Source organism: Hoplias malabaricus, chromosome Y, assembly GCF_029633855.1.
Source record: "Hoplias malabaricus isolate fHopMal1 chromosome Y, fHopMal1.hap1, whole genome shotgun sequence".
NCBI lineage: Eukaryota > Metazoa > Chordata > Actinopteri > Characiformes > Erythrinidae > Hoplias > Hoplias malabaricus.
The window spans coordinates 74,257,757-74,273,716 of NC_089820.1; the positions used below are offsets into that span (position 1 = coordinate 74,257,757).

General features: G+C 39.8%; 1 protein-coding gene across 4 annotated transcripts in view; it reads right to left on the reverse strand.

Moving 5' to 3' along the window:
- Positions 1 to 1,992: 1,992 nt before the first annotated feature.
- Positions 1,993 to 15,960, reverse strand: part of LOC136677770 (protein wntless homolog) — a 32,579-nt gene continuing 18,611 nt past the window's right edge. For 3 of the 4 annotated variants that reach the window (XM_066655395.1, XM_066655396.1, XM_066655397.1), the window contains 20 exons: positions 14,521 to 14,689; positions 13,932 to 14,029; positions 13,047 to 13,110; positions 12,765 to 12,908; positions 12,303 to 12,386; positions 11,777 to 11,930; positions 9,320 to 9,405; positions 8,765 to 8,893; positions 8,431 to 8,520; positions 7,745 to 7,877; positions 6,853 to 6,941; positions 6,329 to 6,544; positions 5,822 to 5,955; positions 5,401 to 5,491; positions 4,057 to 4,227; positions 3,544 to 3,718; positions 3,159 to 3,274; positions 2,925 to 3,002; positions 2,770 to 2,830; positions 1,993 to 2,589 (listed from right to left, as the gene is read on the reverse strand). In XM_066655395.1, the coding sequence (XP_066511492.1) occupies positions 2,429 to 2,589; positions 2,770 to 2,830; positions 2,925 to 3,002; positions 3,159 to 3,274; positions 3,544 to 3,718; positions 4,057 to 4,227; positions 5,401 to 5,491; positions 5,822 to 5,955; positions 6,329 to 6,544; positions 6,853 to 6,941; positions 7,745 to 7,877; positions 8,431 to 8,520; positions 8,765 to 8,893; positions 9,320 to 9,405; positions 11,777 to 11,930; positions 12,303 to 12,386; positions 12,765 to 12,908; positions 13,047 to 13,110; positions 13,932 to 14,029; positions 14,521 to 14,689 (2,443 nt within the window). In that variant the 3' untranslated portion in view covers positions 1,993 to 2,428. The other variant, XM_066655398.1, reaches the window with a different exon arrangement.

Here is a 15,960-nt window from a genome sequence, read left to right on the forward strand (position 1 = left end):
TCTATCCAGAATACGCAGCATAACCGTAAGAAGGCTCAGTGTCAGTTATGGACTCTCAGGTACTGAGGCTAAAATGATGCCGTACTATTAATTTTTCACAGTGCTTTAAGCTGCAGCAGAGAACACCCTGTGTAAGTGGTTAGTCATCTGGCATCTGCCCAGACTGGGGACAGCTTTCACTTCAGATTTTTCATTTTAGAAGAGTGTGAATTCAAATGATCTTTACTGGGGCAGATTTAGATACATTTAGAAACATCCAGAACTGTCCAAAAAAGACACAACCTTAATTAATTTGTTTAAAGGTGCCATCAATCATTTTCACCATAAAAAAACAATTTTATTTATGAATGTTATTTATTTTGTTTTATTTTATTTTATATTATTGTCTCATAAAGTGCAACTCAATTAAATAAAAAAAATCTAACTGCTTTGTTGTCTATGAATGAAAAAGTTTATGCTCCTTAAAGTGAGTTTTCCAAGTGGAGATGGCCATGTTTCTGTTTTATTTCAGAAACCTACATCCATGCCACTAGGTGTCCGTATAAATACATTCATGACATAAGGGAAAAAACACTGCAGAAAATGGTTTATCGTTGCTTACATTTTCTCAAAAAATTGCCATGAGGTAAATTATGCAACAAGAAACATAAATAAACATATATAAGAGACTATAGCAATACTACATTTATCTATAAATCTGTCTCTCTTTACATTTGTGGACCCATTAATATGTGTCTGACAAGATATAGATGTGAAACAACACACTAGCATAACAGGTAGAGAAAAATCAAAGGAGATTCAGTGCAAAGAAATAGGAATTAAATATTTGATTAAAGGATACAGACAACAGAGATGTTCATAAAGATAAAAATGAGTGCATATTAATATATATATATAAAGGGTCTGTAATGTGAAATTCTTTGTCTGAACCTCTGTAATCCAAACACCCAACCAGAGAGATTTCAGCTTTTTTTCAGTTCAAACACTGATCTATTTTAAGACTGTGATGATTTCACTGGTGTCATTATCACCTCTTCACTCTCTAATGGGGTGCCATGTTGGTTTAGATATGAGCAGAAGTGCACTTCACTGAATTTATGTCTGCACACAGCTGAGGTCTTTTATTCTGTGCAATGTATTTGGAAATGTACATGTATTAAGTAGTTGTATGACATTCCAGTCTGTTGTCAACTTTTGTCAAAACCGTGGGAGAACACCAGAGCACCCAGAGGAAACCCACGCAGACACAGGGAGAACACACCACACTCCTCACAGACAGCGCGGTTTAATCTGATACTTTCTATCTGGAATGGTTTGTCATATCTGAAGAATTAGGAGGTTTTAGTGGATAAGGATAAACTGTTATATGTTTTAAAGCAGAATATATTTCAGGATACTTGTATAATTGTTGTATAAAAAAAAGCTAATTATAAGTTTGGTCCCATATACTAGGTCTATACTGCCACCTTCTGGATAAGTAAGGAACAAAACCTGGACTTGAAATAAATATCATGTAAACTGAGGTGTTTTACTGATAGAACACTCCAATATAAAATACTCATTTTACTAATAAAAATATGGAGAGCTTAGATTTTCAAAGTATTACATTTCCTCAAAAACTCAATTATTATTATTACATACCATATGAATTTTATGGTTTCTCGTAGCATCACTACACTTCATCTTATAAGGTTCACTGTGTATTTTATGAGCATCTCAGTGATGTGATATTACTTCAGACAAAATCACCTGGTACTGAACAAGCTGCTACAAGAGTGCATTTACACTTTCTCTGTTTGAGAGAGAGAGGATGTCTCAGGAGAATAAGTGAAGTTCACATCAGAGCCATCAATCTTGCAGTAGATTTACACACAGAAATGTGTCACTTAATCCATATCCAGAGTTATAGTTTTATACATATATAATTATATGTCAAACCTATATATATAGTGGTATGCAGCATATTGTCGGAAGCATTCTTTTAATATGGAGAATTTATTAAAAGCAGAAGAACAAACATAGTAACATCTGCAATGCATATATTTGTGCCTATAACAATATAATTCATGCTTTATATAAATTCAAATGGCTCCCATCCCATACACTGGCAGAGTTAACTCATCTCTAGATAGTGATAAGTAACAACAAAGTTATGATAAAAAACAATAATAATGTGGCCAAAGGCTGTTTTATGTTGCTTTAAACACATTTACATAGGTATTTTAGACATGAAATTGACTGATTTAATTACATTTAATTCATTACTCTGTCTGACTCCTCACAGTCAGTCACCCGGGCGGGAATCGAACCCACAACCTCCAGGTCCCTGGAGCTGTGTGACTGCGACACTAACCTGCTGCATCACCGTGCTGCCCTCTGATAAAAAATAAAAGCACTGATATAAAAATATCAGTAAAAATTATTCTCCTCAATTAAAAGCGCGGATCCTCTCCATGGGATCAGTGTCCCACATATGTTCATCCCAGGCCTGGAACCAGCCGGTGAAAGTAGGGGGCTCGCTCCCCTGTTTGATGGTAGTGACCGGGATCCCACATCTCCCAGAGGGGTCTGTGTCCACATACTCTTTTGCTGTGTAAAGAAAACAAGACACCATATTGTTATGATGAACCTTCTTTTCTACATAATCTCAGAGCCTGTAAAATGTTCTACAAATATCATGAGACAGTCTCACTCAGTTCTCTCAATTCTTAGTGCTGTGAAATCACCAAGGCTTAATTATTGGACACTGCAGCCCTGCACCTATCTCACCTATTTTTGGGGCTCTAGTCTTTTTCACCTCATTGGCATCATTGCCGACCCAAATGAAGATCTGAAAAACAGGTGAAGCATCATTATTGTATTGTGCATCATTTTTACAGAAAATTAAAAAATCTTTTTATTGGCGATGGAAGAGTAGCACTCACCTGTTCCCAAGTGTCAAGCAACATGACATCATCAGTGGCCAGATCTGACTGAGTAAAGTCTCCAGGCACCTCCTCAACCTGAGAGAGAGAGAGAGAGAGGTGAGAAAGAAATAAAGGTCAAGAAGAAGAGAGATGGATATCAATCTTGTGATGTTGTAATGACATCATTATTTATCCCTTCCTGGGTAAATAGTCAGTACTTCTAAAACACTGGAATGGACAATTCTCTATTACCACTAGCCGTCCGGTCTTGTTGGAGCAGCCAAAGAGTCGTGGGGGCTTGACTGTTTTCTGCAGAGATTTAGATATTTGATAGTCTATCTTTCCTCCCAGAGCCGCCCAGAACGACGCTACAGAGAGAAATCAGGGTTAATTTCAGATAATATATTACTAAATTTAACAGCTGGATTCTTTTGCTTTGACAACAACTCTAGCACGTGTTTCCTCCAAGACACATACTGTCCACCACTGTTTCTTTTTGCTTTAGCTGGCACCGTGCCATATGAGGAGAGAGAGGCAAGGTTTATTGGCAAATTAAGATAAACAAGGCAGTAATACACACACACACACATACGCACACACACGCAAACACATAATATGCTATGTTAATTGCTATTACCTGGTTCTTTGCCTTCGTCCACGTTGGTGGACTTCCCTCCTAGGACAGAGACCACATGTTTGGCACTGTCCACTTCATCTGAGCTCGCCCCAACACCCTTCCACACAAACAGAGAGTCAGGGGTCTTCAGCACGAAAACATCGTTAGTGTTCAGACTGGAAGCACTGGGATTTACCTACACACACACACAGAGAGAGAGAGAGAGAGAGAGAGAGAGAGAGAGAGAGAGAGAGAGAGAGAGAGAGAGAGAGAGAGAGAGAGAGAGAGAGAGAGAGAGAGAGAGAGAGACACATAACGAGGGCTTAAAAGGAGACATTATGAAAGACCTTGTTTACACTTAAACCTCAGAATTGGAGGGAAATTGATAAACTGGTCGACTTCCCCTTTTTGTAAGTGTATTGATTCTTGTGTCTGGTATTATCTGGTATCAGATCAAATTGAAATCCAGTCTTATTGTCCATATCTACTGTTCAGTTACTGGTCAGTCGTTATTCATATGACCTCTGTCCTCACCTCCACCGCTCTGGTGGACTTGGCAGAGCTGGTGCGAATGTGAAACAAGCGAATGCTCCCAGACTGGCTCTGTCCATCTTTGCGAGACGTGCCTCCACTGTGGATGATCATGGGCTTGCCCTTAAAAATACTCATCAGGTGGGGGGGCTCCTGACCCTGGGTCACTCGAACCTGAACAGAGACAGATTTAGACACAAACACCAGACAGAGTTTATTTAAAAATATAAAATAGAGACAATTCAACGTGGAGATCTGCCAGTTGATTCCAGCATTGAGCAGCAGATACATTCTACTTAGTTGGAGGTCTAGGGATGACTAGTTGCCCACCCACTTTATATATTTAATATCTCATTGTATACGATTTTAATGTTTCTGATTCAAATACTCATAGTTTTGTTATTATTGTTGATGGCATGAAACAGAAACATTTCTCTGATAAATACTGCCTCCTGGAGTTTGGAGCTGTGTGTTATGGGCATTATGTGCTACCACGCACATAACAACTTATAATTATATATTTTTTCACAAATAAGAAGAGCATTGCTCTTGATAATGTGGTCTATCAAAGGTAAACACCATATATTAACAATGTATGGCATCTGTTTATCTTATAACTATGATATAGCTAATATCTGTTAAGTATTTTCACAGAGACTGTTGTATTGTTTTTAACATCCAATCATATTTGGGGTCCACCAGACCCACAAACACTGGGTGAAAAACAAAACCATGAACACCACACAAGGGTTAATAGTCTCTAAAGCCAAACTTCTGCCAATCTATTATAAAAGAGTCAATAGCCCCTCAGAGAAAAGTGCACAATTTCCATCCTCCTTTCATTCATGACACGTGGCAAACATCTTTTTTTTCTAACATTTATCAAGAAATTATATGCAGATTACAGTCAATAGAAAACAAAAATATTACACACATTCATTCATTATCTGTAACCGCTTATCCAGTTCAGGGTTGCGGTGGGTCCAGAGCCTACCTGGAAACGTTGGGCGCAAGGCGGGAATACACCCTGGAGGGGGCGCCAGTCCTTCACAGTGCAACACACACACACCCCTACATTGTGAGTCGCCAATCCACCTACCAATGTGTGTTTTTGGACTGTGGGAGGAAACCGGAGCTCCCGGAGGAAACCCACGCGGACACGGGAAGAATACACCAACTCCTCACAGACAGTCACCCGGAGCCGGAATCGAACCCACAACCTCCAGGTCCCTGGAGCTGTGTAACTGCAACACTACCTGCTATGCCACCGTGCCGCCCAAAATTACACACAATATTCCCTAAATATTCTGCAGGTATTTAAACTACAGTTTTGAAAAGAGGTCCGACCTGGACGGGAGCTCCTCCCATGGAGTCATCCAGATGTGTGGAAAGGAACGCAGAAGCAGTCAGTTCATCCTCGGTACACTTTAATCCCTGCCTGAAAACACACACACACACAAAAAAGCAGGATTTACACATAAACATTTGAATAAATTTATAAGTATTCCGGGCGGCACTGTGTCGCAGCAGGTAGTGTCGCAGTTACACAGCTCCAGGGACCAAGTCAGCACTCCAGGACTGTCTATGAGGAGTTTGGTGTGTTCTCCCCGTGACTGCGTGGGTTTCCTCCGTGTGCTCCAGTTTCCTCTCACCGTGCAAAAACACACGTTGGTACATGGCCTGGTGACTCAAAAGTGTCCATAGGTGTGAGTGTGTGTGTGTGCGAGTGTGTCTGTGTGTGTGTGTGTGTGTGTGTGTGTGTACTGACCAGGTGTAGATGATGTGCTGCTCTTTGCTGCCCTGTTTGTAGCTGTAGAGAATGATGTAACAGTCTCCTCCATAAAACTGACCGTAAGTGCTGGGTTCAACCGGGACACGCTCTCCTTTCCCCACTCTCCAGATCTGATGAAAAAAAAATGGTGTTTGAGGTAAGAAAATATTAGTCACCATGAGAACCGTTTTTCTGACAGTTGTTATAACTTTTTGAAATTATTCTGTGACTGTAATTATTTAATAATTTGTACTTTTAATATTTAAAGCAGTTCTTATGAGATGAAGAGTCATATCGCTGTACTTACCAGTTAATGTTCCATAAAGTGGGTCCCCCACAAGGGGGCGGCATTGTTTAACATAAGTTTATTACAGAATTTCTGACACATAGCAGCTGTTTCACAGCTTAAAGAAGAATTATTAGTGATGTTAGTGAACTGCCTTGACCACGAGTATCACTAAAAGCAGAAATTCTTTACTCAGAATAAACTGGCTGACAATTTACCTGGACTTTTCCAGAGCCGTCATCCACCATGTTGTGCTGGGCAGCCATGGCCTTGTTGGAGTGGAGAGTGGAGGCGTCAAAGGGGACCTGCTTCACCTGAGCGATATGCCCAATGGTGTAGGCTTTAGTTGGACCTGTGGTCTGGTACTTATCTTTCCAATCGCTGAAGAACTGCTTAAAGAGTGTGGTTTCGCCCCCTGCTGGCAGCACCTGGATCTAAAGACACAAAGTGGACACACTGTAAATATCTACACATTAGCTTCTTTTTTCATTTAACCTGATGGATTAAAAAGCAGGCTAATCACCATTGGATTTGCAAAGAGAATCAGAATTAGAGACATATTATTAGGTACATTTTCTTTATTTACAAAGACTTTGTTCTGGCAAGTGGTCATAGAAATAAAATAAAAAAATACTATAAATAACTATTAACATACATTTTAAGTAAAATTTTTGCATATAGTAATTAAGCAATGCAAAATCATTGTGTGTATTCTGTTTTAGATGTATTTAAGGCCGTGTACCTGTGTTTTGTTGGAGTAATTTTTCTCTTTGATGAAATTCTGAGCTGCCGTCATGGCTGCTTTACTCTCACTTGGATTCGCATTGGGGCCTGGGAAACAGAACCAGAAGACATTCTGAATAACCCCTTAATATAAGTTTGTTGACACTGCACAGCTTATGCAGTTCTCCAGTATTGCTAGAGAGTTGCTAGATGGTCACTATAGTGTTCCAGGTGTTTGCTAGGGGGTTTATTCATTCATCTGTAACCGTTTATCCAGTTCAGGGTCGCGGTGGGTCCAGAGCCTACCTGGAATACAACCTGGAGGGGGCTCGAGTCCTTGACAGGGCAAAACACACACTCACACATTCACTCACACACGGATACTTTTTTTGAGTCGCCAATCCACCTACCAACGTGTGTTTTTGGACTGTGGGAGGAAACCGGAGCACCCGGAAGAAACCCACGTGGACAGGGGAGAACACAACAGACAGTCACCCGGAGCGGGAATCGAACCCACTACCTGCTGCGCCACCGTGCAGCCCTTGCTAGGGTGTTAGTTGGTTAGTTGGTTGTCCAAGTGGTTTCTAATAATACTACACTACTTTATTATAAAAAGATTTATAGCAGTACACTAATTCTGTGGTTACATAAAAATGATCATTTAATAGAATAAATATAAACTGTGTTATAAACAATAATCATTGTAATAATATAATTAGAAGTTGTGTCTTTAAAACCTTAACAGAACCAAAAGACAAAATAAAATTTTGACTCAAGATGAAGATGCCCTTAATCATCCTCAACCAATTATAAGAATCTAAAGCAGCAGGTTGCCTTCTGTTATTTACTCCACCCACAGAGAGGCACCAGGTGTCTCCACCATAAATATCTCGAAAGCCTCAGAGCCACACCTTTCCACACAAAGACGTTGTTATCCACGCCATTGTCCAGGATGTAGCAGTCATCAGGAGAGAGCATGGCCTGTTTAAACGGACTCGTCTCAGCCACCGCAGACGTCTTCATGGAGCCAGTGGCATCAGAGATCTAAATCAAGGACCCAAAAAATAACAATCAATCCATAAATGATGTAAGCAGCTAGTAATCTATTATTAATCTATTCTGTTTGAGTAAAATGAGTGCCATGTTAAATGCTTATATCTGTATTAATTTGATAAGCAATCACAAATAGACTAGTTTCTGGCACAGTTTAATGCCTTAAAACAATAGTTAGAATAGAAGCCGTGTGCTTCACATCTTTAAATAAAATACTGCTATATTTAAATATAATATTTAATGGAGCCTTCATCCATTTCCTCCAGTGATTGTTCATCATGTTGTGAAATATCTGTGATACTGACACCTAGCAGTCTGGATGCATCAGGCATCCTGTAATAAACCTATTAATGTGTTTATGGAGCATTAACAGGTTCCTTCTGGGCCTACAAATCTAATTCATTATTAAATTTGGAGCTGCCTTTGACAGACGCATGATAAAAAAATAATGAAGAATCTAATTCAAAAATATTGTCTGCTAATTTTGTGGTGGTAAAAACAATGGACTCAATCTTCAACTGAAGTATGCGCAGGATTGCATTACCAGGTAGAGAGCCCCCTTCTTCTTGTTGCCTGTCTCCACCTGATCATCGTCTGGAGTGGCTGGAGCGATGCTTGGTACTGGGCCCAGAACCTGAAAATGATTGTTTTAGATCGTGTTAAAAGTTCATTCACACACAAGAGCTTCAACTTCGGTCCCAAAAATGTGTACATAAGGCACGCAAGACCTTGCTAGAGAACAATAAAAAAATTAAAATGTTCTGATCCACTTTAATCTGGATAAATTGAGTTATCAGAGAGTTCACTCAAGTGGAAAAGTTACAGTAGTGTGTGGACAGCACAGTAATAACTAAACTATTAAAAGGATTCTTTCTCACTTCAATAAGCTCCTGAGGGTCCAACCCCTCTTCCACCATGGACAGATTGGCTCGACCATTCCTCTCGTTGTCTTGAATATCTATGGCAACCTGAGAGGCCTTTAACTTCTCAAAGCGGTTACACTTGTCCTGCAAAAGAGAAGAGCCACGAATAATATATTATTAAATGTAATAATAATAATCATTATTTACAGAGCACCTGACAATGTTTTCTGTGTTTTATTTTTATGGAATTTGGCAGGTGCACATATCCACAGAAACTTACAATGTTTACTCAATTAACAGATTTGAGCAAATGCAGAGTTAGGAGTCTTGCTCAAGGACTGGTATAACGTGATCTTCCAACCAGAGCAGGGAACTGAACCCTGGCCTTTTTGTAGGTAGTGGTGTTATCCACTAAAGAATATGTTACAGGCGACATCTGAAGTTCAGAACCTACAGAGCTACGTATGGTCAGTAGATAAAGGGTAGGCCTGAAATACGTGTATGTAATCATGACTTATGATTTGTAAGTTAAATCCCTGCTGCAAATACTTAATTACTAGGAAACCGTACCTTTCCCAAATCAATGAAGAAGCAGTCTCCCTTGTTGAAGCCGCCCCATTTAAAATCCACCTCGGTGGCTCTGATGGTTCTCCGCCCTTTAACATGCAGCAAACGCTTCACATTCGCATCATCAATAATTACAAGAAATGTTACAAACACAGAATGAAACACTGTATTATTTCTTATTTTGTTAAAATATCTCCTAAAAATTAACAACTTGCACTTAATAGACGTTTCAATTGGAAATTAAATAAAATAAAGATTGTTTGTGTTCGGCTCGAAAACTGCTTCAACAACGGCTAATTCCAGGTAGCTGTGAATTTGGAAACAAACCTGTGGCCATGAAAGGGTTGTTTGTGTTTGTGTGTGTGTGTGTGTGTGTGTTTGTGGTGAGCATCGCATGACTGAAGTAATGAAGGCCTTGTTACTCTTTTTCTGCACAGAAGAAAACACAACACTCCTGAAACACACTAGAGAACTAAAAGCAAACAAACTGAACTAAATATACTTTAGAATCAGAATTAGAATCAGAATGTTCCCCAGATGGACAATGAAGCATTCATTCATTTATTCATCTTCTTCATTCTGTTCAGGGTCACAGAGGGTCTGCATGAAGTGTACAATTCATATTATTACTGATCAAATATCCAGCACTATCAGATGTAGAACTGAAGACTGGTGTGGAGCTGTGGAACGGGAACCAAACCTTAGTTCACACAAAGTTCTGGAGTCGTCCTTCTGGTTAGAGCTGACACTCCCTTAATAACCAACAAACATTTTACACATTTGACACAAACAGCTCTTAGCCTTAGTTCAACATTTGGCACTATTAACTTTGCAATGACTGAAACTATGTTTTGGCATTTATCTTCAAATTTTAGAGCATTATTATTCTTCTTCTCCTTATTATTATTATTATTATTATTATTTACTGTTATTTATTTGCTCATTAATCTCCCAAGTAGAAATTGAAACATAACAAAATCAAACCCAAAATTGTACACATCCCATACATTTCACACATTTGATTGAATAAGAGAGACTTGCAAAGTGTGCTGTTTTCATGAATGAGCCCACTGGAGTCAAACGTGTAACTTATATCACTTTAGAAAACAAACTAAAGCTAAAAACACAAGATTTTACTTTGGAGTTCATTGCCTTGTTTAAAAAGTAATACTTATATAATCTCACAGTTAAGCATTGCACCTGTCCTCAGTTCATTCATTCATTCATTATCTGTAAGTGCTCATCCAGTTCAGGGTCGCAGTGGGTCTAGAGCCTACCTGAAATCATTGTGCACAAGGCGGGAACACACCCTGGAGGGGGCGCCAGTCCTTCACAGGGCAACACACACACTCACACCTAAGGACACTTTCTTTTTAAGTAGCCAATCCACCTACGTGTGTTTTTGGACTGTGGAAAGAAAACCGGAGAACCCGGAGGAAACCCACGCAGACACGGGGAGAACACACCACACTCCTCAGTCAGTCACCCGGAGCGGGAATCGAACCCACAACCTCCAGGTCCCTGAAGCTGTGTGACTGCAACACTGCCTGCTGCGCCACCCCTTATGTAAAACATAGCAATTGGAAATTATTCTTGTCCAATCATGTAACCATAATGTCCAGTCATGCAGCTTTCCATTTTATTTAAATTAATTTTTTTTAAACAGGAACATAAGCTTGACAGTACAAATGATAGATTTCTGGTCTTAAACCTAGACACGACACTTTATCTGGAAGCTGCAAATGCTCTGGTGACTCATCTAATGTGTCTATGGCTGAAGGTCACTTTGTTTACTCAATGTCTCTGGGCTCCTTCAGTCTCTGCAGCTTTGATTCAAAAAGGAGAGGTGTAAAGTTTAGAGTCACTACTTGGTCAGGCGAAATGACCAAAGGAAAAGGCAGGAGAAGAAAAGGAAAAAGAAATAAGCTTAAAAGAGTCTGACGTCAGTAAATGGATGGCTTTCATTACGACTGTCCTGGACCAAAGCCTGGTCTCCATTAAAGGTCCTCTATCCAGCCAAAGAGGACCTACTTCCCTACGAGGGGGGGAGAGAGACAGAGGGGGAGGAGGGGGGGAAAAAAGCTTTTTCCTGGCACCTTGAGAAAGAGAGAAAGAGAGAGAGAGAATATGAGAACATCCTTTAAAACAGGAACTTTAACAACGTCTAACCCCTTGGGATGAGTTGGAGTGGTGTTTGTGATCCAGAGCTAATCATTCCGAGATCATTACCGGAACTCACTAATGTTTATGTTATCAAATTCTCAAAGCAATGCTTCTGAAACCATTATTGCAGCGAAATAGGGAACAAGGTCCGCTCGAATACCTTTAACTAGTCTCATTTAGCTACCCTCCATGAAATTAAAGTATGTAAAGAGAAGACATGGTTTGTGAGTAGTGTGTGAGTGAGTAAATAGAGAAGACATGATTGATGTACATGATGTGAACAGTCATAATTCTTACCGCTGGACTGCTCATCTCCATAGCGTTTGTGTGACGGAGCGTACAGAAACATCAGAGCGAACACGTACAGATTCCACATGCCATAAATCCCAGTGAAAAAGGCACTGTTCACCTGCACGGTGTGATCGCCCCAGTGCCAATGACTCTTGTTCACCTGCACGCACACACACACACACACACACACAGTTGTACAGGTGTGATACAACTACATCATATTATATAGTCACTGCTGGAACAGTATTTTTACACAAACTGAAGGATGAACCTGTGAGAAGAGCCCAAAATATCTTAGAACTTAATGTTTTTATATTTCTTCCACTTGTACAGTTACTAATTTTGATCTAAAAGCTTTTTGTCCAAGTAGTCATTCTTGATGTGAACTGAAAAGTGCTTACACATGAAACAAATCTGTATACAATGATTTAAATAATTTAAAAGATCGCTACCAGAAATTGCACCTTTTTTATAACTTGAGCAAGCTAACTATTCTATAATAAATCAAATGAACAGTATTCCATATGCAGACCTGGCTGATGATGAAGAAGATGACGGTCATGGCAGCACAGGCCAGAGTGACCAGCATCAGGAACTTGAAACGGAAGATAAGCCCCTAAATGGAGAATTAGAGAAAATGATGAGACAAACAACGTCCAACTCTCAAACTATAAACATTAGGCAAATACTGATTTTGGCCCTTTGAACAGATTTGGTTCCTCTGACTGTAAACAACTGACGTTTTGAAATAATAAAGATTAACGTTGATTAGTCTGGTGCATGTCAAGCAGTGGGGGCTATTAGCATACAAGTTGCTTCTGTGTGGGTCATTAAAAGAGAAGAAACAGCCACAAATCCTGTATATGCGGTTAGTATCAGATTATTTAAAATAAAAATGAATCAAATCAAACACTGAGCACTGTGGACATTACACCTCTAAGCCAAATCCACACAAACTTAAAGCATTATTATCTTTATTCTAGGAGCTGCTTGCCTCGTAATGCAGGCACCGAGCTTTAGTCATCGCAGGTAACGATGACCTCTTTCCGCTGATGTTCCTGAACACCTGGAACACCATGAAGCACAGGAACAGGAAGTAGAGGCAAGCACAGATTCCAGCCACAATAATGAACGCCATCTGAACAGCTTCAGTCAAAGAAGCCCAACAAAACATTAACAACCATCTCCTATTATTGTGTAGATTGATAACGATGTTAGTTTAGGATAAAACAAACATTATCTCCAAGACTACTACCCCTCCACCAAGAAAGGATACAGCCAGCTTTGACCAAATATCTGAGGCCCAGATGCTGTAGAAGGGATTGGTTAACTGCACTCCTCTGGAAGAGAGACAGAATAAAACATCTAAACTAGTGATGCACAGAAATGAAAACTGTTGAAGAAGCCAAACCCAAAATTCAATGACAGATCAGCCACAATGACAGATAGCTTCATCACAGAACTGTCAGTTCCACCTTAAATGGTGCAGCAGTCAGATACTGGTCATGCACTATTTAAGGTGGAAGTTTCAAAGCTGAGTTCAGTTTTGGGGAGTCTCTGCTCCACTGAGAATGGAATGACAAGGAAGGAAACAAACATCTATAAGCACTACTTGGATATTTTCCCCAGATCATTCAGCCCTAATCTAAATGTGATTTTTGTGATCAGTGTGATCAGTACTGTGATTGTGATTTAAATTGTATTTATTTCTGAATTGTTTTTATATCCAGAAAGGCAAAGAAGATCCGGCTTTTATTTTGAAAGCTGAAACTAGTGTCAGATTTATTTATTTATAAGACATTTAATAATGTTTCATGTAAACAGAAGTGTCTGGTTGCCTCATAAACAAAATGCTTCCAAATGCAACTTGTTTAGAAATTGCTCTTAATTCAGGCTAAAATGAAAATATCAGCTTTTGTGATTTTAAAATGTTCAATCTACAATCTGGAAATAAACCTGAGGTAAATTAACCTTTCAGCCCTAACTTAGTATTTATTCCTTGTTTGTTTTGTTCAGTGTTCATCTCTTATGACTGAAACTGAAAAAGCTATGTTCACCATTTTAAACAGTAAGCCTCGGTGCATCCCTGCACTCTGAACGCTCGGATTAAAGGCTGGACGTCTGTGTGGCAGGACGGAGAACAGCAGGTGTTTTCTCTCACCTCTCACACATATCGAAGATAAAGAGACAGAAGGAGCCAAAGACGATGGGTCCGACCTGCTTCCAGTACATAGAGAACCTGTTCCTCTCCGTCTGATCCTGGCATAAAAACACAACACAGACAGAAGCAGATAAGCTGATTAAACACAGAGGCTCTGAGCAGTTTTTTTCAGGGCGGAGGAGCGCGTACACCTTTGAAATGTACCGTCTCTTAAACACTGCAGCAGACTGACAACAGTATTCTTAATGGCAGTGGCCTCTTTCAGAATGGTAATGCGCCGTGCCACACCACAAACACTGTGCAGCAATCGTTTAGGGAGCACAACACACATTTACTATAAAACAACAGTTATCAAGTGACAAGCATCTACTAAAAAAGCTGAATAATCACTCATTCTTACAGTACAACTTTGCAAAAGTTGCCAAATAATATACATTTACTAGATTTAAAATGCCATCATTCACCAAAAATCACGCATGAACCTCATTCTATTTAAGTAAATGTTAACTAATCATAAGGTTAATTATAAAATAAGGGTAATTTACTTAGAAAGTTATGCCTCCAAAAAGCATGGACTATTTTCATTTACCATTAGATGTTCTCCACAGAAGATGATCCAGAAAGAAAGTAGCATGGCGTAGAAGATTCCCTGACGAATATCTCCGAACAGCAGCATCCAGGTCCACTCAAACCCCACAGAGAACCACTCCACCGGGATGTTGATGAAGGTCATGGAGATTCCCAGAGCAAAGATAACCCTGTTACAGGTCAAAACCCCACAATATACTGCTTTAGTACTTACAAACAAAACCTAGTTTTGTTTTTTTAAATTTAAAAAGTGCATTTAAAGAACTTCAGTGGTGTATGCTACAGTTTATTAATAAAATAAATAAAAATAAACAAATATAAAACCTGATAAAAATACTTAAATTCAAATTCTCACAGCAATGCTCTTGAAAGAGTTTATAAAGCTGTAAAACAACACTACAATAATCAACAACAGATGATTCTTTCAGAAGATATTTTGGATGAGCTGATGCCCACGAACGGCTTTTAGTGTAGAACAGGACTTAACACTTTTTGACCATTGCAGAGCTTGGCCCCACACATACATTCCTAGCATTCCAGCAGTGTTCTGTCTTCCCCACTCTTGCCCTCTCTCCTGCCTTTCTCTCTTGCTTTAGATTTGTCATCATCCCCTCCAGCACTCTTTGATCTTGTTTCAACACGTGTACATGATGGTAAAGTAGGACTGGTTCTTTCATTTGCTGAACTGAATGTGTGCGTGCCTAATCATTGCCAAATTCATTAATAACATGTCCAAATGTTTACAGACACCCCCCCCCCCTTACAAAGTGTCAATTTTCAAATCGACTCTAGTGCATGTGTTCATGTACTAAACTGAAATCAAGAAGGAAGATATATAAAACACTGTAGGGTTGTGGCTGGTGTAATTCGGCTCTGGTTGTTTTCTAAAGGCCTGGCCTACGTAGGCACCACTGAAGCGAGGCAATCTTTTGGCACCTTTCCCACAATAAAGTTAACCAGCAGGGGGCTGACACTACTCCTGCTCGAGCTTCTCCTGGAGATGTAAAAAGTGTCGTGATTTCCATCTCCAACCCCCTGAGGAACAGCAAGCAAGTAATTTCGGCAAAGCTTTTACGGCATGAAAAAATAATCGCTTTCCCTGAGAACAGCATTCTCTAAAACTGGCTGAGAGCTTCCAGCCACCAGGGAACTGAGGAATTGAGTTTGGATGCTGTGGAAGTGATGCTGTTGAAGCAGAGAGAGGAAGAACGAGAGCAGAAAGGGACAGTTTCTATATAGGATATATATATATATATAGGGCGGCACGGTGGCACAGCAGGTAGTGTCGCAGTCACATAGCTCCAGGGACCTGGAGGTTGTGGGTTCGATTCCCGCTCCGGGTGACTGTCTGTGAGGAGTTGGTGTGTTCTCCCCGTGTCGGCGTGGGTTTCCTCCCACAGTCCAAAAACACACGTTGGTAGGTGGATTGGCGACTCAAAAG